The sequence below is a fragment of the Plecotus auritus genome (assembly GCF_963455305.1).
Source record: "Plecotus auritus genome assembly, chromosome: 5".
In the NCBI taxonomy this organism is placed as follows: domain Eukaryota; kingdom Metazoa; phylum Chordata; class Mammalia; order Chiroptera; family Vespertilionidae; genus Plecotus; species Plecotus auritus.
Window position 1 is genome coordinate 88,264,795 of NC_137776.1, and position 23,369 is coordinate 88,288,163.

Below are 23,369 nucleotides of genomic sequence, written 5' to 3' on the forward strand. Positions count from 1 at the left end.
CCTCCGGACATCAGATGGCTAAATATTCACAGATGATTGATTTCCCGATGCGGTGTTTGATCACGCAGACTCCTTTGGTGACTTGATGATGGTCTGCTATGAGGGAACTGGTTGGTTTTGTTTGGAAAAGGAGAAGGTGACAAGCAGCTCCCACCTGCCTGTGGGACAGCTCATTACAGAGGGCTCTGATGGCCCGAAGGTGTGTGTTTGCCAAGCCAGACTTTGGAGGGGCAGAGGGCAGGAGGAGGGAATGTGCTGCTTATTCTATTGCTGGAATCATTTGCCTTTTCCTTCTCTCTCCAAGTGGCAGGCGCAGGGCGCTGGGTGGACACATGCCAAGGGAAGGACTTCTTTGTCCACATCTTTGTGATCTGTTTGCAGGCCGATTTAGTGATTTTCCAATAAACAGAGCCGGGTGATGGGGGAAGGGGCAGAAGACACCCAATCTGAAAGTAGTGTTGAGAGTGAGGAGTCCTGGTTGGCCTGGCAGGCTTCCTGGAAACTACTCCACCCACTCAGCTTTTGCCACCGTGACAAGCATGAGAAAAGATGAGTGGATGTGCGTGGACATGGTAAAGTGCCCACGGTTGTGTGGCTATCCTCACAGCTGCTAACCATGTGCCCTGGAGCCTCTGGCTTGTGTGTGTTTGGCAGCATTTACGGCCACATTCCGGGGAAAAAGATAAATGCAGGCGTGGACCTCCTATTGTAATGCTCAGTCATTAATTCAGCAGCCATTTCCTGAGTACCTACCAGGTGCCACGGTGCTGTTGCCAGACAGGTAGCATTCAGCTTGGACCAGACATCACACCCATCATTACACAAATTGCTGAAAAGAGGAGAACATGGCACCAAACAGGGAAATGTGAGAGTTAAGAGGGCCAGGAAGGCCACACAGAGGGGTGGTGGCCCTTAAGCCGAGACCCGAGAGGTAAATAGGAGTTAACTGAAGGACGGGGGTGAGGGGTGGAGTATGTGCCGGAGGCTCCTTGAATGGAAGCTAATTGTTACCACAAAAGCATTTACAGATTGTTTTTTAAAAGGTAGGCAATACAGAATTATTCCACGATTTACTCTGAATCCATTTAGCACAATATATATTTTTTCAATATTAATGTTTACAGGCTGTCTCTCAGCTGTGAACTTTGTGAGGAGCAGGCCTGTGTCTGTTCTATTTGGGGTCCCAGTCCCAGACCCCAGCCCACTCCATGAGTGTTAGATGGGTGAGTGCATGGGCCAGGGGTTGTGTCTATACCCAGCACCCAGTCCCAGTTCATCTCCATGACAGCCTAGGTCAGGGGAGGGGCTCTGGGCACCCAGCTTCATAGATGGGAAGCAGTCTGCGGAGCTGGGACTCAGCCTGGGTCTGATGCCAAGGTGCTCCTGCTCTTAGCTGCCTTGCTTCCTTTTTATATCACATTAGACATTGTGGGACCACCACTCTCACTCCCTAGAGAGCCTTCAGACCTGAGCTGAAGCTACAGTTTCAGGAACCCTTTCACTTAAATTCAGCTTGAGTGAGGCTGCAGGGGAGGTGGTGGCCATGTCACTGTACTCACCCAGTCGCTGTACTGCACACCCAATGTTATATTTTAGTGTCATTTTAATTTTTTTTTTTTTAGAAAGGGGGGGGGAGGAGATATCACTGAAACCCATATCTACTTGTTGTTCCACTTATTTATGCATTCATTGGCTGCTTCTTGCATGTGCCCTGACCAGGGATTGAGCCTGCAACCTTGGTATACAAGGACGATGCTCTAACCAAATGAGCTACTAGCCACGGCTACACTTTAATTCTGCGTTTGCTTTGCTCCAGGTGAAGGAGGCTCCTCAGGAGCTTGAGATGGTGTTCGCCATGCCCAGCGGTGGCCTTTCTGGCGAGCTGGGATTTGTGGCGGGAGCAGAAGAGGGTGGCCCTGATGCTGGGCCCCGCATTGGCATATTTGTGCTGTGCTGGATCCCTTCTTCCTGACCGAGCCCATCAGCCCCCTCTGTGCCTGCAGCCTGCCCCCCACCTGGAAGAGCGCATTTCTGGGCTTGGCGGCTCCAATTCTTTCTTCAACCCCGATTTACATAGCATTTAACAAGAACTACAACAACACCCTAACAGCCTCTTCACCAAGCAGAGATCAACTTAGTGCCAGGACAGAAGGAGGCTGGGGGAGGGCGGTTGTGTCGCTCCCATCACCAGTCCTCCCGGAGTCTCCCCACAGCTGAGCACGAATGGAGCGACGGCCTCTCACTCGCCTGGCTTGGAGGAAAGCAGATGTGTGGCACGTGTGCAGTCACCCTGCTCCCATGCATGTGGCAGACATTGAGAATCGGGCATGGCCCGCTTCTCCACTGAGCAGGAACTCTGCTTCAGATCCCTGTCCAGACAGCACGGCAGGCAGTCACTGCTAACTGCTGGAATAGACACAGAGGGCTCGCCTTTCCTTTTCTATACCACATTCCTCAGCACAGGGCCTGGGCTTGCGGGCTTGCACTGTGGCCCACTCAGAAAACTGTCTCCTTAATGAAACAGCCCTTCCCGACCCTTTAACCCTCTATCCATCCAATTCAACTCCTGTTCCCCAACTTCCAAGGCAGTATATTCCTATTTGCAAGATGAGGATCATCTGAAGTTTTAGTATTAAGTGTTCACTGAAACCTTTATCTACTGAATCAGACTTCAGAGGACAGGTCTGGTGGTCCGTGAGGTCCGAAAGGTTGGTGACTGCTGCTCTAGAGACTATTTTTGTCAGCGAGAGATTGCTGGATGCTTAGGCTGCTCTTCAGACCAAATAACTTGGCATTTCTGGCAGAGGGAGTGTGTGTGTGGCGGGGGGGAGGGGGGATCTTTTCTCTGCTTCTGTACCATAAGGGAGAGCAGCTGTGAGAGAGTTTCCCATTACTTCATTGTACTGACTTGTATGTGTAATAAAAATATTTTTGAAGCATTCGTTTCCAGGTTCAGAATCATTCATGTGTGTGTGTGTATACATGCAAATTAAGAAGCCACTCTACCTACCTACCTACCTACCTACCTATTCAAAACACACACACACACACACACACACACACACACACCCTACAGATGGGGAAAATGCCTGTTGTGGAACTAAAAAAAAAAAATACAACCACCAACCCTGCCCACCCCCCAAAAAAACCTGTCATGGTGAACCTTGGCCTTCCTGTTTTTATTAAATATATGTACATGTGTAAGAATTCAGGGGCCAGGGCGAGCAGGCACCTGGACTAAATTATCTCAGCCACAGTCTACCTGATTTTGCAAGTGGGCTGGATGCCTACTAATTAGGCTAATTTACAAAAAACGGTCCTCTCTACCACTGGCTTACCTGGTGGCTAAGATGTGGAGACATTCTCTAAGCTGACAACCTGGAGGCAGTGGGGCAGGTAGGTATGTACTTCTCAATCATATGACCTTCTTAGTCACCCGTTGTATTTTAAGGGCTATAGCTCAAGCTACTGGGGATTTTCCCTTCCAGGTGTGCTACTGATCTTATTCCCTATACCTCCTTTCCTAAAATACACAATCAGGAAAACATTTTAAGAGGAATATTTATTGGTCACCATGTGCAGCTATACCAGGTATTGGCCATAAGTGGGTTAGATACCCATGTTTAAACCAATTCCTGGCAAAGAGAAATAGGATTCCCATGACTGTTTTAGAACAGCTGTCATGATTCCTCTCCTGGGGCCAGACGCAGTCACCTGAGCTGGACAAAATCAGAGATCTGCTGATAAGGGTCACCCACAGAGGTCTCCACGCAGGACAGGCACGGCTTCTGGAGCACATTAACAGCTCCCCTTGGGCCATGGCTCAAGATACCATCTCCACTTTTTTTTTTTTTTTAAATATATTTTATTGATTTTTCACAGAGAGGAAGGGAGAGGGATAGAGAGTTAGAAACATCGATGAGAGAGAAACATCGATCAGCTGCCTCCTGCACACCCCCTACTGGGGACGTGCCCGCAACCAAGGTACATGCCCTTGACCGGAATCGAACCTGGGACCCTTCAGTCCACAGGCTGATGCTCTATCCACTGAGCCAAACCGGTTTCGGCTCCACTTTTTTTTTTAAAATAGTTTTAAAAATTGATTTTAGAGAGTGGAAGGGAGAGGGAGAGAAACACCAATGAGAGAGAAACACTGATGGGTTGTCTCCTATATGCTCTCTACTGGGGATCAAGCCCCAAACCCAGGCATGTGCCCTGACTGGGAATCGAACCAGTGACTTCTCTGTGCATGGGACAATGCTCAACCACTTGAGCCATACCAGTCAGCCCCATTTCTACTTTTTGAACCCCAAAAGCCAGAACTGTGCTATGATCCTCATGAGAGACAACCCTGTAGCAGCCTTAGTCTCTTCCCAGAGCACAGCCACTTCACAATCCATTCCCCGCTTCCTCCCTTCTCCCCCAGCACATTCCCATACAATCAGAGCAGAACCATCCTCACTGCTTTGTCTCCCCAAAGCTGTCCCACCACAAGAGGACAACCCTCTTCATGACCCTATTTCCTCCAAGACGCAAGGCGAACTTAACTACTGTTGGCTCAAGGGCTCTCTTAAGGAAAGCAGATTTATTAAATGAGAATGTTCTTATTTCTATTTTTTAAGAAGCCAAAATTTAAAAACTTTATTTTTTGAGATGATACATGTACATAGTACAAAATTCAAAAGGTACAAAATGTATACAGTGCAAAGTAATTCCCACCTTTCTTCCCAGAAGCAACCAAGGCCACCAGGTTCCTGTGTCTCCCCAGCGATCTCCTAGGCTTATGCACACAGGTGTTTGATACACAGTTGTGTGTTGTGTGTGGATACTGATGCACACACATACACCCACAGACTTACTTACATTTTTCTCAACCCCCTTCCTCTTTTTATAAACTAGCACTAGGGAGTGTACTATGCACTTCTTCCCTCCTCTTAACCAGGCATCCTGGGGCTCATTCCATGGCAGTACATACAGAGTGGCACTGTTCTTTTAATATTCCATTGTGTGGAGTCACCATAATTTATTTAACCGTTGTCTTATGATGGTGGTAAATTCCAACTTTTTGCTATTAGAAACAATGCTGCAATAAAAATCCCTGTACACAGGAAAAATTCTTGGAAGTAGCACTGCTGGCTGGAAAGGTTTGTGCACTTGCACTTTTGAGAGATACTGTGACTCGCCCTCCAGAGGTGGTACAATTCCTACTCCTGCCAACACTGTTTCTGAGTGCTGCTCCAAGGCTTGGTTTTTGTGGCTGAGTCAGTTCAACCAGACAAGTTACCTTTAGATCCATGACACACTTTGAGCCAGAACACACTCCTGGTCTAATCTCTGACATGAGTGTGCTCCCCTTCTCCCTGCTCCCCCCGCCCACTTGCATGGGGAGAAAAAACATCTGTAACAGGTAAATATGAAACCTCTGGCACCTTTTTCTTCCCAACCTTCAAGGTGAGAATAAAACAAATACATGCTGAGATTCTCTAAAGCAGCTCAGTAAGTCATCTACCTGTTTTCAAACTAAGCATAAATTAGATGGAAGGTTAAAATCTAAACTTTGCTAATGCAGGGATGCCAAGATGTAATTTGAAGAAGCTATTTTATCCAACCAAAACTTCCTGACTCTCCAGACTAGCCAAATGCTGGAAGACTGCAATGAGTGACGCAGGCCAGGTCCCTGCTTGTGTGGCTCTTACCTTCCAGAGGGAGGGGAGGCAACAGCTCTTACAAAAAGGACTATGATGCAAACACTGCCAGCAAGTGCCACCTAGACAGACAGCAGGGAAAGGACAGAAAGTGATCAGGCCTGCAGCCTGACACTGAATGGATTTGTAAGAGCATCAGATGGTCAGGAAAAGCCGCTGCCCACAGCTTTGGAGGGAGAGCAGTCCAGGTGTGGCAAAAGCAAGGTCAATACCATGGACAGGCATGAGCTTGGCTGTTTGAGGCACTGATGTAGGCTGGCATGGAGAACCCACAGTATCCCCACATCAAACAGGCTGCAGACCAGCTACTAAACCTCTGCCAATGTTTTTACACATTTATTGTTATTCTAAGGACAGACCATGGTAACATATTTCATATAGTATTCTTAACTTATCACCATGTGCTGTATGAAGGAACGCTCTGAATGGGGTGTGGGGGGGATCAGAAGGTGCATCACACAAGGCACTTGCCTTGTAATTGTTAGAACTTGTTGCTAGTGCAAGGAGGCAGGTGGGCGGGGCACAGGCTGCTCACCAACAGACCAACGGACCAACAGACGGGACTGACGGATGCCCAGGCTGCGGGCCCAAAAGTGGCGGAGGCTGTGGTGACTCAAGGTGAACAGACTCTTAGAGGACTTTTTAGCAACTTCCATTATGTGATACCCAAGTGAAACCAGTGGCTTCCTTTTTGTCCCTTCGTTTTAGCCTTGGAGCAACCACCAACTAATTTCTGAATATAAAGAAGGAAACCTAAAAAGACTTCTGAAAGTAGCAATCTTGTGGACGAGAGTTCTGAAGCAGATGTTTTAAGGAGGCTTCCCAGCATACACCTGGCAACGACGACTCATGGCTCACATCAGACAATGAAGATTTCAATTTTGATACCAAGAATGCTATGAAACCAAGCTTAGCAAAACTAACTGCTATTCAGCAATTCAAGAAAAACATAGAAGCAAAATATGGCATGTGAGACCAGAGAACAGGACCTCCTATGAGGACAACAATTTTCATAATGAAAATGAAGATGTGGTTGGCAACATTCCCAACACACTAAAAAAAGTCCAGGGCTCTTCTCCTCCTGCCTTCCCATGACTTGAACCTCTTCTAAAAGCTTCTTTCACATCTTTGGCAGTTGTTGGTCTTACAAAGAAAGAAGCGACTTTTGAGGAGGAACCAAGATGGTGGCATAGGTAAACACCAGTACTCATTGCCTCCCACAGCCACATCAAAATTACAGCTAAAATACAGGACAACCATCATTCACAGAATGCCTGAAAGCTGGCTGAATGGAAGTCCTACAACTAGAGAAGAAGAAAGCACACTGAGACTGGTAGGAGGGGCAGAGGCACAGAACGGGCTGGTCCAGCACCCACATGTGCTGTTTTAATCGAGAGGAACATGGTCTCTGTGGAGGCCACCCGTGAGGAGCAAGGGGTTCCAACCCCAAACCAGACCCCCAGTCCAGGGATCAAAAGCTGGAAAGAGAGGTCCCCGAAACTTCGGGCTGTAAAAATCAGCAGGGATTTTGGCTGAGGGACATGAAGGCTGCTGGAGACCCAGGTGTTCCTCTTAAAGGGCTGGCGCACGAACTTACTTTGACTCCCAGCACTGGGCAGCTTTAAGGGACCCAGACACATACGGTACGGGGAGGAGCAGAATTGTCTGGCATTGGGGCAGGAACTTGGGAGTGGCTTTCTCCCAAGACTGGGGTGCTCACAGGGGGTCATTGTTCCTGTGCTGAGACTGCCCCTGTTGCAGAGCTGACTGGCAGTCGTGTCTGAGTTTCCAACAGCATGGCCCACACTGTTCCCTCTGCCCTGATGTTCCCTGAGACCCCACCCCATCCAATTTCAGCCCCATCCAAGCTGTTTGCACAGCTTTTCCATATGAATGGCCTGTCCTGGCTTAGGCTTCAGACTTTCCTAAAATCTCTCAAACAAGTTGCAGCTGGTGTCAGTGTGCCCCAAACCTATCAATAAAAGGCCCAAGACTGGGCACTAGCACCAGCCTGCCTTGCTTCACAGCTGGGCCTTGCCTGGGTATTTCCAAACCTAATACAAGTAGCAGCCATCTGCAGATCTCTCTGTAGCTCCTGCTGGGTGGCCCCAGGCAGTGGCTGACTTTGCACCTCCCTGGACGCCCTAGAGCCAGTGCACCTGGTGGACAACTTCAGACCATACCAGTTTACAACTCTACATGTCCACAAGTGACACACTCAAGGGGCAGACTCAGTAAACACCAAGGCCACAATGAAGCAAGTACTGCTCCACAGGGGTGTTTCCTGCACAGCAGCTCTTCTGCTGTAGTCACAACTGGTCCCCACATCCAATTGGCCTGGAAGTCAATTCCTTCCAGTGACACCAACAGCAATCAATGCGCAACTACAGAAAGCCCACACAGTGGCGTACCTAGAGTGCCCAGCTCAGGTGACTGGGGAGGCTGAGCACCTGGGTCCTTTAGGACACCTACTACACAAGGCCACTCTAGCAACTCCAGGAGACATAGCAGCTCTACCCAATACATAGAAACAAACACAGGGAAACAACCAAAATGCAGAGACAAAGAAACATGTCACAAATCAAAGAAATGGAAGCAAGCAAACTATTGGATACATAGTTCAAAATCACAGTTATAATGTTACTCAAGGGACTCAGTGAGACTTTCAAGGCAGGTTCTTAGTGAGAATGTCAAAGACATGAAAAGGGCCAGTCAGAAGTTAAGCATACACTAGCTGAAATAAAGAATAATTTATAGTTATTCAACAGTACAGTAGAGGATCCCGAGAATAAAATGAATGATTTGGAATATGAGGAAGAAAAAAAAACACAAAAAACACCCAATCAGAAGAGCAAAAAGAAAAAAGAATCCAAAAATATGAAGATAGTGTAAGGAGCCGCTGGGACAACTTCAAGCGTACCAACATTCACATTATGGGGGTGCCAGGAGGAGAAGAGAGAGAGCAAGATATTGAAAACCTATTTGAAGAAATAATGACAGGAAACTTTTCCTATCTGGTGAAAGAAATAGACTTACAAGTCCAGGAAACACAGAGAGTCCCAAACAAGAGGAGCCTAAAGAGACCCACACCAAGACACATCATAATTAAAATGCCAAAAGTTAAAGACAAAGAGAAATCTTAAAAGCAGCAAGAGAAAAGCAGTTAGTTAACTACAAGGGAGTACCTATTTGACTATCAGCTGATTTCTCAACAGAAACTTTGTAGGCCAGAAGGGAGTGGCAAGAAATATTCCAAGTGATTTATAGCAAGAACCTACAACCAAGATTTCTCTACCCAGCAAAGCTATCATTTAGAATTGAAGGTCAGATAAAGAGCTTCACAGGCAAGAAAAAGCTAAAGGAGTTCATCATCACCAAACCAGCATTACATGAAATGTTGAAGAGTATTCCTTAAGAAGAGGAAGAAGAAAAAAGATAAATATTAACAATAAAATGGCAATACATACATATCAACAATTGAATCTAAAAATCAAAATAAACAAACAAGAAATCTAATGAACAAAATAAACTGATGAATAAAATAAAATCAGAGGCATGGAAACATGGAACAGACTGACGAATCTCAGAGGGAAGGGCGGAGAGGAGATGGGAAGAGATTAACCAAAGAACTTATATACATACTAGAGGCCCAGTGCACGAAATTCGTGCATGGGGAGTGTGTCCCTCAGTCCAGACCTGCACCCTTTTTAATCTGGGACCCCTCAAGGGATGTCCGACTGCCTGTTTAGGCACGATCCCAGTAGGATCAGGCCTAAACGGGCAGTCAGACATCCCTCTCACAATCCAGGACTGGTGTGATTGCCCACAACTGCCTTCCCCTGCTGGCCATCTTGTGGCGGCCATCTTGTGTCCACATGGGGGCAACCATCTTTGACCACAGGGGAGTGGCCATCTTGTGTGTTGGAGTGACGGTCAATTTGCATATTACCTCTTTATTATATAGGACTAGAGGCCCAGTGCACGAATTTGTGCACGGGTGGGGTCCGACTGGCTGGTTCAGCCCAATCAGGGCGGATCGGGACTGGGCCTGTCAGGAGGAGGAGACGGCGGGAGGTGGGCCGGTTGGCGAAAGGGGCCATGGGCGATTGACCGGCAGGCCACGCCCCCAATTGGGGTTGTGGGGTGCCGATCGATCGGGAACCAGTGGCCTGGGAAAGGGGCCATGGGTGGTTGGCCAGCCGGCCCTGCCCCTGATTGGTGTGGGGGTGCCGATCTGGGATGGGGCCAGGTGGGAGGAGGGGCTGTGGGCCGATTAGGGTGGTGGGGGCCCATAGGGGGTGTGGCCAGCCAGGGGGAGGGGCTGCAGGAGGTTGGCCAGCCAGCCCCAACCCCTATTGGAGTGGAAGGGTACGATCAGGGGCGAGGGGCTGTGGGCCCATTGTGTTGGGGCGGGCTGATAGATAGCGGGGCTGTGGGGTGCAAGAGAGGGGGCGTTTGGCCGGCCCTGCTCTTGATTGGGGTGGGAGAGTCTGATCATGGGGCAGGCCGGCAGTGAGGTGGGGCCGTGAGGTTGGCTGGCCGGCCCCACCCCCTGATTGGGCCAGTTTGCTGGCCACAGTGGGCATCATAGCGACCAGTCGTTAGGTCATTATGGCCGTTACGGTAGCTGGCTTCATATATATATATATATATATATAGACTAGAGGCCCAATGCACAAAGATTTGTGCAAGAATGGGCCTTCCTTCCCCTGGCTGCCGGCACTGCCTTTGCTCTGGCCCGGAGCTGCCTTTCCACCTTCCCACAGGCCCCAGCCGCTCAGCGCCTGCATATGCAAATTAACCCAACAATTTGCATACTCACTCCTGATTGGCTGGTGGGCGTCGCGAAGGTACATTCAATTTGCATCTTTCTCTTTTATTAGTGTAGACTAGAGGCCTGGTGCACGAAAATTCGTGCACTGGGGGCGGGGTCCCTCAGCCCAGCCTGCCCCCTCTCACAGTCCAAGAGCCCTCAGGGGATGTCCTACTGATGGCTTAGGCCCGCCATCTAAGCCGCAGTCTCGCCTCCCTCTGCGGGAGGCCACCAGGTTGATCAGGGGAAGGCACTGCCCCCATCACCCCACTGCTGCTGCCACTGCCACTGCCAGCCGCTGCAGCTGCTGGCCCTCGGACCTCGCAGCCGCCAAGGTGTTTTCATCAACATGGACACCAGTCCCTTCACCACAAAAAAAATGACAACTTTCTTTAGGCATTTTCAAGATGTCTCTTTCATAGGATATGACATTTCTTTCTTCTTTTTTTTAATCCTCCCTGAGGATATTTTCCCATTGATTTTTAGAGAGGATGGAAGAGAGAGGGAAAGACAAAGAGAAAGATCAATATGAGAGGAACACATTGATTGGTTGCCTCCTGCATGAGCCCTGACCTGGGCCCACGGTACAGCAGCCATGGGAGCTGCTGATCAGGCCCTGCCTCTCTCTCTGGGCCCCGCAGCAGCCCCTGTGGCTGCTGATCAGGCCCTGCCTCTCGATCCGGCCCTCGCAGCAGCCATGGGGGCTGCTGATCAGACCCTGCCTCTCTCTCCAGGCCTCGTAGCAGCCCCCCGGCTGCTGATCAGGCCCTATCTCTCTGGCCCTCGCAGCAGCCGCAGTGGCTGATCAGGCCCTCCCCCAGCGCAGGCACATGGAGGCCCCCGCCAAGGCCCCGACCCGGCCGAGCCACGGTGGAAACCTGTGGACCTCCGCATGCCTCAGGACCCCTGGCGCAGGTGGTGGGGGGCCCCAACCCCAATGCTGAAAGTCCCTGCCCACCCATGCCTGCTGTGCGCACAGCCTGATCGGTCGTTACTGTGACAATTTGCATATTCCTCTATTATTAGTATAGATATGCATTACCTATGGACACAGACAATAGGGTGGTGAAGGCATGGGGTGGGGCAGGGACTGGGTGGAGAGGGACCTTAGAAAAAAGAGAGACATCTGTAATACTCTCAAGAATAAATATTTAAAAAAGGAAGGAAGGGGCAACAAAGCCAGCAACTGGAAAACAAGATGGTATTGGTACTATTGAAAGTGCTCCAAGCCCTAATCGGTTTGGCTCAGTGGATAGAGCGTTGGCCTGCGGACTGAAGGGTCCCAGGTTCGATTCCAGTTAACGGCATGTACCTTGGTTGCAGGCACATCCCCAGTAGGAGGTGTGCAGGAGATAGCTGATCGATGTTTCTCTCTTATTGATGTTTCTAACTCTCTATCCCTCTCCCTCCTCTCTGTAAAAAAATCAATAAAATATATTAAAAAAAATAAAGTGCCCCATAAGAGCAAATAAATAATGACAATTTGACTTATGTTGATGGAGCACACAAAAATAAAATAAGTTGTAAAATGTCAGCATTAAGATTAGAGAAAGACATAGAATCACCTTGGGATTCTGACAGTTTGCTGCAAGGCTTCCACAGTAGTATGTTCAGCATTTATCTAAAGCTGCAGATAAAAGAGAAAAATATATACTAAATGTACAAGTAGAAGATGTGTTTTATATACAGAACCTCAGTTCTTGAACTTAATTCGTTCCAGAAGGCTATTTGAAAATCAAATCAATTTTTCCCCATTAGAAATAATGTAAATTGAATTAATATGTTCCAAACCCCCATAGATTCCCTGTTTTAACCTTTCTTATGTATACTACCTATCTAATGTACTGTTTAATCTATAAACACTTTGAAAACAAAAAGAACATGAAATGTAAATAAAAATTTAACAAAAAGTAAATAAAATGTATAGTAAAATAAAAATGTAGTAAAAATAAAAGCAAAAAACAAAAAACACCACAAAAATATTCACAGCAGTTTCTGAGATGTTAATGTGAGGTTTAAGTGTAAACTGACTCATATTCGTTCATTCTTCCCTTTGTCACCTGAGAGACATGTAACTGATCATATAGGTATCAGCATGAAAGGGTGGTCAGGTTGAGAAGTGAACTGTCTGAGATAGGAGATATTCGAGAACCAAGGTTTAACTGTACCTTCTTGCATGAGTGCATCAAGAAACTTTAAGATGGCTAAACTAGAGGATAAAAGAAATCCCCCCATTGATTCTCTTGAAAAATATCATCACCTGAAAACAAAGAAACATGCCCCAAATGAAACAACAGGGGAAATCTCCATTAAAAGAACTAAATGAAATAGAGGCAAGAAATCCATCAGAAATAGAGTTTAAAACAATGGTTATAAACATGTGCAAGGAACTTAGGGGAAGAGTGGATGATCTCATTAAGAATTTAAAGAGAAGTAAGCATTAAAAAAGGACATAGAAACCATAAAAAAAAGTCAGAATGAACAATACAATATCTGAAATGAAGAACACACTAGAAGGAATCCAACACCAGGTTAGATGAAGCAGAGGACTGAATCAGCAATTTAGAAGTCAAGGTAGTAGAAAATACCCAATCAGAGCAGCAAAGAAAAAAACAGTATTTTTAAAAGTGAGGGTAGTTTAAGGGACCTCTGGGAAAACAAGTGCAACAACATCCACATCACAAAAGTACCAGAAAAAGAAGGAAGAGAGCAAGGGATTGAGAACCTATTTGAAGAAATAATCATTGAAAACTTCCCTCATCTGGTGAAAGAAAAAGAAACACAAGTCCAGAAGCACAGAGAGTCCCCCCGCAAAAATAGAAAGGCAACCTACTGAATGGAAGAAGATATTTGCTAATGATACATCTGAAAATGAGTTAATATCCGAAATTTATAAAGAATTCATACCACTCAATACACACACAAAAAAATCTAATTGAAGAATGGGCAGAGGATTTGAACAGACACTTCTCCACGGAGGACATACAGATAACTAACAGACATGAAAAAAATGCTCTATGTTTCTAATCATCAGGGGAATGCAAATTAAAACCACAATGAGATATCACCTCATTTGTCTGAAGGGCTATCATCAATAAATCAATAAACAAGTGTTGGCAAGGATCTGGAGAAAAGGGAATACTGTTGTTGGAATGCAGATTGGTGCAGCCACTGTGGAAAACAGTATGGAGTTTCTTCAAAAAATTAAAAACAAAGCTGCCTTATGACATTACAATACCACTTCTGGGTATATATCCAAAAATATCCAAAACATTAATTCGAAATATATGCACCTCTATATTCACTGTAACGCTATTTAAAATAGCCAAGATATGGAAGCAACCTCAGTGCCCATCATTAAATGAATAGATAAAAAAGTTGTGGTATATTTACACATGGGATATTACTCAGCCATAAAAAATAAAATAAAATCTTACCATTTTCAACAGCATGGTAAGATTTCTTGGATGGACCTAGAAGGTATTGTGTTAAGTGAAATGTGTATCAGAGAAAGACAAATACCACATGATTTCACTTATGTGTGGAATCTAAAACAAAATAAACAAAATTGAAACAGACTCATAGATACAGAGAACAGATTGACAGTTGTCAGAGAGGGAAACTGGGTGAAAAAGGTGAAGGGGAATTAAGAAGTACAAATTGGTAGTTACAAAGTAGTCACAGGGATGTAAAGTACAGTCAATACTACTGTTATAATTGTGTATGGTGCCAACTGGGTACTGGAAATATCAGGGAAAATACTTTTAAGTATATGGTTGTTTAACCACCATGCTGTATACATGAAACTAATACAAGATAACATAGAATGCAAACTGTAATTTAAAAATCCTATATAATAAAAGGCTAATATGCAAATAGACTGAATGGTGGAATGATCGGTTGCTACAATGCACACTGTCCACCAGGGGGCAGACACTCAATGCAGGAGCTGTCCCCTGGTGGTCAGTGTGCTCCCATAGGGGGAGCGCCGCTCAGCCAGAAGCCAGGCTCACAGTTGGTGAGCACAGGGGTGGTGGTGGGAGCTTCACCCACCTCCGCGGCAGTTGGACATCCCCTGAAGGCTCCCGGACTGCGAGAGGGCGCAGGCCGGGCTGAGGGACCCCCTGACTCTAGTAATATTATGAAGATTTGTTTCTAGGATATCTAGTTACCTCTTACACTGATCATTAGTCACCTACAGAGAGGACAAGATGGCCAACTGAGGTGACAGAAATCAAGGAGGAACAGGTTTACAGACCATTCCTTACTGTCCAAAGTGGCCTTTCAAGCAAGTTTGCCTTGGTCACTAAATAAGTGAGGGCCCATCGATGTTACAGCCAAAGGCCACTTTGTGAGGTAGTAAGAGGGCTGCCTGAGGCCTTTTCCCAGGCTGCTCCTGGTTTCAGGAGGTCCCAAGAGCTAAGGTGTTTGCTAGAGATAACTTCCTCAGCCTGGGCCAGTCCCTCTGCCTCCTGGTTCTGCTGGCAGGACCCAGCTACCCAGAGAACAGGGTCTACAAACCAGAACCCAGTTAAAACCACATGCTCCCGACTCTAACAAGAGCTTAGTCCCGACAATCTTGGAATCTATGCTCCCTGTAAAAAAGGAAGAAGACCCCTCATGTGTAACTGTAGCAGCTGCTCTCTAACGCTGGGAACCTTCCTTGAGAGTGCTAGTAGCTGAACCCAGTGACCCATGGGAGACTGAACCCAGGCCAAGAACAGTATGTCCCAAGTGTCTCCCCAGATGCCTCTTCTAGTTTGTCCTGCTCATAGCAGCTTCAATTCTGGTTTAAACCAAAGCAGCTACCTGTATTGCACGAGACACATGTGGGAGTAGGGGAGCTCCCAGCCCAGACTGGCTGAGAACCCTAGGGCATGGGTGGCCAGCCATGGGAAGTCTGCTCTGGACAGTGCATGCTTGCTGAGGAAATCTCATTCCTCCAATGTACATCTTACCTAAGAATAGACAAACATGTAAATTGACCGTACCTCTGCTACGCCCACAGCCAATCAGAGTGAGTATGCAAATTAGAAGGCCAAAGATGGCGGCTGCCCAGCTGCTCCAGGCGTGGAGTGGCCAGGCGGGGCAGGACGCCTGCTATGAGAGGGAGGGCAGGGGGCAAAGGGATCTACAGAAGCTGAGTGCCAGAGCGAAGACAAGACTGCAGACGAAGACAAAGATGGCAGACTCCGGCCAGAGTCTGGAGCGAAGATGAAGAAGGCAGACTCTGGCCGGAGCGAAGGCCTGGGTCCTGGGTGCTGGAGGAAAACCGGTGCTGGAAGCCAAGGGAAGGAAGGCCTATTGCACGAATCTCTTCATTCAACGGGCTGCTAGTGTTTCATAAAAGCCACTTAAGGATGCTTCTCCTCTTCTTTCTTATCTCTGGGATGCCTGTGGGCTTGGCAGAACCCCTAGCCACACAGGGAAGGATGTGGTCCTGAAGGAAACCCCTGCTGGCTTCTGAAATCATGGGCCTGGGGCACCTCCTCAGCCTGTAAGGCCTGAGTGTAAAGCACACGTAATGTCCCGTTACTCACAAAGGTATCATCTATTCTGTAGGTCAACTGTAGCAAACATGGAATTTTCTAGACTGGCTTCTGCCGATTCAAAATGTGTTCAAGGACTGGAAACTAATTTATTATTTGTATTAGGCCTTGTAGGTGACAAAAAAGGGAAAAAATTCTACTGAGACCTCCCTGCACCAAAACCAAACCAAATCAAATAAAACTCTTTAGAAACATAGACCAACATAAATGCCCCACTTTGGATAAGTCATGCCATACTTTTCCCAATAACACAGAGAGTTGGCCTACAGTAACCCCAGAATGTCACCCACTATTCTTCCCTACCACCTTTGGACAAATATCCAAATAATCTCCTAACTCCTCAAAAAGTTGTCAATTAGGGAGGTCTACAAGCTTCTCAACAAGAATAATGATGTTCTCCTGAACCTAAAATAATTTTCAAACTAACAGCTGTTTCCTTCCTCTGCCCTCCAAGTGCCACCTGCTCTTCAGCAATTTCTTTCTTTAACTTCACAGATATTAAAGTCCACAATGACCATGTCCAGGGACCAGCCTAAGTGGAGATGTCCACAGTTCAACACATGGAATACCATTTCAAATACTGTTTTCCACTCAGCTCTGGGAGCAGCCATCCCTGCCATGCAGGCCTCGCTGGCCCTGGCATAGAAACCAATGGCTGCTGTTAATCCAGCATGAGATTTCCTTTACAGTTTAGACACATCAGCCCTGCTTCATCACATACATGCGGGAACTAAAAATGAACATGACCTTCTTGTGACTGCTCTGTGACCCATCCATTTGCCCACCACCTTTAAGCTCTTATGTTTTATGGTCCAAACCTACTGACTGGTATGTGTGCAAGGTTTACGCAGAATGAAGTGCAAACCTCACACTGGGGCTTCCTGAACTTGACTGAGCTGCCAATCGCTGGGGCCAGGGCAGGAGCAGTGTCTGGTTTGGACTGCTCATTTCCAGAGGTTCAAACAACTCTTCAGCCTTCCTTCCAAGGCCCTCCGAAGTCTGATCCTGGCCCAGTGGTCGGCAAACTCATTAGTCAACAGAGCAGCAAACCGCGGCTCACGAGCCGCATGTGGCTCGCGAACCGCAGTTTGCCTACCACTGTCCTAGCCCATACTTCTGGACTGGTCTCTAAAGCCTCTTGCACAGACACCAGCCCATCCAATGCTCTTCCAGCATGCCTTCTACTCTCTCACACCCTCTGGAATGTTTAGTCAGAATCGTATCTTTATCCAAAATGGCCTTCCCACCTATTTGTGCCTATTAAAATGCTGTGACCCATTCATATGTAGCCCAAAGCCTGGCTCCGCCACGAGTCTCCTGGATCTCTGCACACCTCACTGCTCTTTCTCCTGACATCTGCTCATCGCCTGTCACTCTGCGATTTATCACGTCCTGCCCTGGACTGCAGCGAACTGTGTGTCTCCTCTCAGGGCTCAGACCATGGCCCTTCCACAGTGTAAGGCACGAGGAATGAGGGGATGCACAAGGCCATCCACATGCTGCTATGACTGAAATGAGAACTAGAGCATGACAAGGTGTCATTCTTATTTAAGCCCTCAATGTGAGGCCAGTTTTCAATGCTTGGTGAAATGAACTTGAGTAGTATGTAAGGATTAAACCAATAGCAGACACCGAGTTTTCTTTCTCGTTAACAAACCATGAAGCCTGCTGGCTGGCAATTTGAGGACCCAGGAACAAAAGGCACCACGGGCAAGTGAAGGGCTCAAGTGACCAACACTCACATGGGTTGCTCACTAAGCTGTAAAAGCCTTTGTTTACTAAAGAAAATCCAAGGTGGCCAAGCTCTGGGGTCATGTAGCTGTATGTGCTCTCTGGTCCACTTGCCAGGTACCCGACTGCAGGGACTGTGGTTTGATACTTCTATCTCCCTCAATGCTTAATTGTCAGTGGTTGTTCAATTAATATTTGCTGAACAAATGAATTTCTCTTTATTCAGAGAGTCCATACAGGTACCTTCATATGTGCTAAGTTATTGGAGAAATACAAGTTGAATTGACATAGAGAAATACAAGTTGAATCCACACTTCTGCAGAGGATGAGTGTTACCTAAGTCACAATGTTTACACTGTTTGATTCCATCAACGACCATCATAGTGTTGGTATGGAAGCCAACAGGAGAGAGAAAATATCCAGGGTGTGGAAATCATTACACCTGCATCTCTCTACCATAGCGTTCAGAACCATCTCATGATCCTGTAGCTGATACATGGTGTTCACAATAAATCAATGACGTCCGATGATGGCTGGGAGTTTTCAGGAGGCCTTGGCTTTCATCTTGGACAGCAGCACCTCATTCCTGCGGCCCTCCTGGAGGGGAAGCAGAGAGAGTGTGTACAGAGAGGCGGTGGCTACATTAGTACCCATGTGAGGCCCAGATGGTCTTGCTGTCCTTCCCCCAGTCCCACGGGACATAATTGCTGACCAATTAAACCAGCCTCTTACCACATTGCCACCAGTGTGGTGAAATTTCCCAGCGACATGCTGACCTTCAATACCAAAATAGCTATGATGACAACCACTGTCTGCACTGTCAGACTGAAAACAGGATGACAAGACTAGGCACTGTCACTCCAAAAGACTTCCTGAATGAAGCCTCTAAAACCTTCAAGGGGACAGAAGCTGAAAGCTACCAATCCTGGATACTATAGGCAGCAAGGAGAGGAGGGGAGGTGCTTGGAGACAGACTAAGGAGCACAGCAAGTGAAGCAGTAGAGTTGTTCTTACTCTGACAATAGTGAAGGTTCAGAATATCCTTAACTTTAAGAAAGACAGAAACTCACAGAAGATGAGAAATACGCATCAGGGGACACTTTCCCCCTTAAGAATGAGCTGTGTGAGATCTATTACTGTATGTGCTGAGGGACATTACTGAGGGAGGTCATTGGCCCCATCCCCTGCCTGTGTAACTGACATATAGTGGTATAAGGTCACCTCTGCATTATTTTATATTCCATTTTTCAGACATCTTCAAATTCTCACTGTGTCTCCTGCCCTCTTGTTCCCACTGGCTTTCATAGCCCAGGACACATCCATTGGCTAGCAAAAATCTCCACCCCTTTCCCTGGCCAGTGTTTCTCAGTGGTTAGAGCACCAGATGCGCAGAGAAGGGTCTTGGGTTCGACTCCCAGTCAAGGGCACGTATGCTCCCTTGACACAGAAATAGAGAAAAATACTGTAAAAATACGACTATCTACATGTTCTATCTGTGGTTCGCTCCTGCCCCCAGTGGGGCCCTTCTGGGAGGCAATCGTCCATGCTTCTCTCTCACATCGATGTCTCCTCCCAGCACCCACCCCCCCCCCCCCCCCGGCACCTCTGCCTCCCCTCCACTCTCTCTGAAAAGCAATGGGAAAAATACCCTCAGGAGATGTTTAACAGCAACAGCAACAAAATCTCCACCCCTTCCCTGGGCCAAGTCACAAGGAATTCTGCTTTAAACTGAGAGGTGAACGTAGTAGTGGAAAGAGCCTGGAGAGGTTGAGCTTGAGGACCAGGCCTCTAGCAGCCATGCTTCCCTGGAGACCCATCAATGTGGAAGAAAAACTTCATTTCACCCTCGAACCCCTCTGCCAGAAAGACCCCAATGTCAGTGTTTCCATCTCCTCCTTGGGCCTAAGTGCTCCCAGCTCTCTGGAGGTCCTTTGCTCTTTCTGGCAGCATCATGGCTCATGGCCGCAACAACGCTGGTTTTATTCAAACAAATGCCAGCTCACTGTAAGGTGTATACTCATCTTGCACGCAGCACCGAGGCCTAGCCAGGCTCTTGGACTGGGGTAAGGCTGAACTACTCTGTCAGAAGCAAGCTGCTCTGACACTTTTTGAGTACATACTTTTGGAGAGGAAGGCAGTTAATTTTTCTTGGGGGTGGGAAGAGAAAAATGGTGAAGTTTTAAGAAGAAAGTTTTCCTTTCAAAAATTAGTTACTGAAGCTTGCTTGGGAGAAAAACCTTCCAATCTCCCCACCTCCCAAAGTAGGGAGGAATAGAGATGGAACAAGAACAGGTAGTCGTATTTTTATAGTACTTTTCTCTATTTCTGCGTCTTTTTAAAAATTCTCACAAAATAATAAAGAAATAATGAATAAAGAAATTAGCTTTAATTTTCACCCACCTCACCTTCTAAAAATGAGGCACAAACAACACAGAAGCCTGAACCCACTGCTGTGGCAGAGTACCAGCAGGGGCAATTCTGTGCGTCATACCACATGGAGTGAAGCCTGAGCTGTCAGGAGGGCCATCCAGGCTGTCACCCTGTGGGTGTGTGTACTGAGGAAGTCCCATACAATCTACTAAGAGCCTTGTGGGAGACTACAGAATGATACTGTTTGAACACAGAAAGGGTCCTTTAGGCATTTTTTTTCTAGAATAAAAGGGAAAATGTCTCCTTGCCTCTGTTTTTTTCCTAATTAAAACCATAGGGGCCTGCTATGTGCCAGACACAGCACATCCGCTCACCCAAGATTATGTGTGCAAAGCCAGCTTCAGGCTTCGATGCTGGGCTACAATTTAAATCTTGGTTTGGTGACCCTGTGAGAGATGTGGTTTAACACAACACATTTATGTAATATTGTGATTAAGGTGATTTGTGATTTCAGAGTATGTGCTGTTTCCTGGCAGACCTGTTATTAACAAACTTTCCCAGGATGAGGGTATGAATTAATGTGCTCAAATAATGTGGAGCGAACCACATGTAATAAAGAGAAGCAAGGTTCTGGACAATAATACTGTGCTCTGCATGACAAGTCATTATTGGTGCTGGGACCAGGATGTGGTGGGAATTCAGAATTCAGGAGTAGAAGACCAAGCATGTGGGCAAGAGGCAGGTAAAGAAAGCAGGACAGAAAAGGTTCTGGGAGAAGACTCCACCCTGGGATGAAAGTCCAACTTTCAAACTAGTTTTCTACCCCAAATGAGATCTTATTTGTAACTGCAGCATGTAAAATATCAGAATTACTCTGGCTGAAGGTCTGAGGAGCAGTAAGCAAGCCACCATCGCCACTTCCTCAACTCCTATGGTGGCCCCAAGTCACCTCAGAGGAGCTTGTGGAAGAAAGTTTAAGGTTTGGGAACACTGACATATGGTTGCTAAATTAAAAATTTTGTAACAACAACAACAAAAGAGCAATGCACTATCATTATTTTATAAGAGGAAGAAAATTTAAACATAAAAAAAAACAGGCCATGCTATTTTTTAAAGAGGTGAGGTCATTAAATAAAAAACATTTAGCTGTCTGAAGAACATACTACATTTCTCCTCCCTCTGTTTCTAACTTGCTTTGGACAGAAGGACATTTAAGCATGGTAAGCACCTGGTCTAGGGGCCTTCCCTGGCTCTGAAGGTCCCACCCGTGTCTCTGCTGGGAGAAAACTGTCTCAGGAGGCAGGAACACAGAAGCCTTGATGTTTAATACACCTGAAGGAACCTTTGGTAGGAAGGAACATATATCTTTGGAGGTCACCCTAAGTCTTCAGCCCTGAGAGCCTATGGTACAAAAATGAACTTTTCCATTTCACTTTTATTTGCTTTGACTTTGACAACACATATTTATCCTCCCCAACTTACTTGTTTTTTGTTTCTGCAGGGCAGTGCTGGCATGTGCGAGCAACATTTGAAATGTAATTCTTATCCCGGGCCTTCTCTCTTTGTGAGTTACTTGAATTAAAGGAAAAAGAGTCCCTGTTTATTCCCTGCCAGTCCCTGTTTATTCACTCACTGGCCCTTCCGCAACCGCAGCTCCAGCCTGACCTGGAACACCTTGCCGGGTCATGTCTGACGCTGCCCAGCCTTAGGCCTTCGCAGGGCTGCTCCCTGGCTGAAGGACTCTTGCTCTGCCCATGGCCAAGTCCTTCCAAACTGAGAGAGACCTTTCCTGACCACAACATGTATGTTAGTTCCCCTTCGGCAAAGACTGAAACTATTTATTATTACTAGTTTATTACGGCTTGTTTCCTTGCTTGTCATGTCTCCCTGAGATCACGACATAAGCTTCTTGCCTGAATCTGTTTTATAACCTAATATATCCCCCGGGGCATGCATGGTAGGAGCTGGAAGAACATTTAGTGAAAAGATGAAAGATTCTGCCGAAACCGGTTTGGCTCAGTGGATAGAGCGTCGGCCTGCGGACTGAAGGGTCCCGGGTTCGATTCCGGTCAAGGGCATGTACCTTGGTTGCGGGCACATCCCCAGTGGGAGGTGTGCAGGAGGCAGCTGATCAATGTTTCTCTCTCATCGATGTTTCTAGCTCTCTATCCCTCTCCCTTCCTCTCTGTAAAATATCAATAAAATATATTTAAAAAAAAAAAGATGAAAGATTCTGAAATGCCCATAGCTCCTGAAAGCTAAACTACAAAAAGGGGAAGGAGAAGTAGGGAAAGAAAAAATGAGGAAGGAGGGAAGGAAGGAAGGTCTTAAAACTGTACAAGAACAAAATTATCACTATGGAAAGATTATATTTTTTTATTCTGTAGACCAAACACCAGGATACAAATTACCACTAGTGCCTCTGTATTTTTAGCAACCTTTAAACTCATTCAAATCGCATGGATTTAGGTTAGAATGGGGGTAGATATTCCTGGAAATAAAGCTGCTGAGATCTGGCAAGTGACAAAGTAGTCTCCTTTCTGGAAGATCTCTTAAGAGGGAAGATCTCCTAAGTAAAGGGCATACACTTTTCTTTCTGGAACAATGGAGAGTAACCCTGCCCAAATGCAAGGGAGGAAAAGACCGGGACAAATGAAATTCAGCGACTGGTAGGTGTCACAGGTGCTAGACACAGTGCTAGATGCAATCATCTCATCTGACCCAACAGAACCCAGCAATGATGAAAATAAGGCTAAGTAACTGCCCAAGGGCACAGCTGGTAGTGGTAAAGGTAGGATTCCAAGCCAAGCCTGGCACACTTCAAAGTTAACTCATCCTACACGGCTTCTCAAGGTTCCCCCCACATCCTAAGGTTGAGGGGAGAAAAGCTCTAGGTCTAAATCCATAACAAACATAGTTTCTAGGTGGCCCATGAGGTGGGCTGATGCTGCCATTTTATAAATTTAACTAGAGGCCCGGTACATGAAATTCATGAACGGGGCGGGGGGGGGGGGTGCCCTCAGCGCAGCCTGCACCCTCTCCAATCTGGGACCCCTTGGGGCATGTCTGACTGCTGGTTTAGGCCTAATCCCCGGACATCCCTCTCATAATTTGGAAACGCTGGCTCCTAACTGCTCACCTGCCTGCCTGCCTGATTGCCCCTAACTGCCCCCCGACCCCGCCAGCCTGGTTGCCCCTCAC

At 46.8% G+C, this 23,369-nt stretch overlaps 1 protein-coding gene across 2 annotated transcripts in view; it reads right to left on the reverse strand.

Annotated features, from left to right (window-relative positions):
• Positions 1 to 17,984: 17,984 nt before the first annotated feature.
• CCDC93 (CCC complex scaffolding subunit CCDC93) overlaps positions 17,985 to 23,369 on the reverse strand; it is a 99,236-nt gene continuing 93,851 nt past the window's right edge. The window contains exon 24 of one of the 2 annotated variants that reach the window (XM_080669243.1): positions 17,985 to 18,395. In XM_080669243.1, the coding sequence (XP_080525369.1) occupies positions 18,342 to 18,395 (54 nt within the window). In that variant the 3' untranslated portion in view covers positions 17,985 to 18,341. The remainder of the gene's footprint in view (positions 18,396 to 23,369) is intronic. The other variant, XM_080669242.1, reaches the window with a different exon arrangement.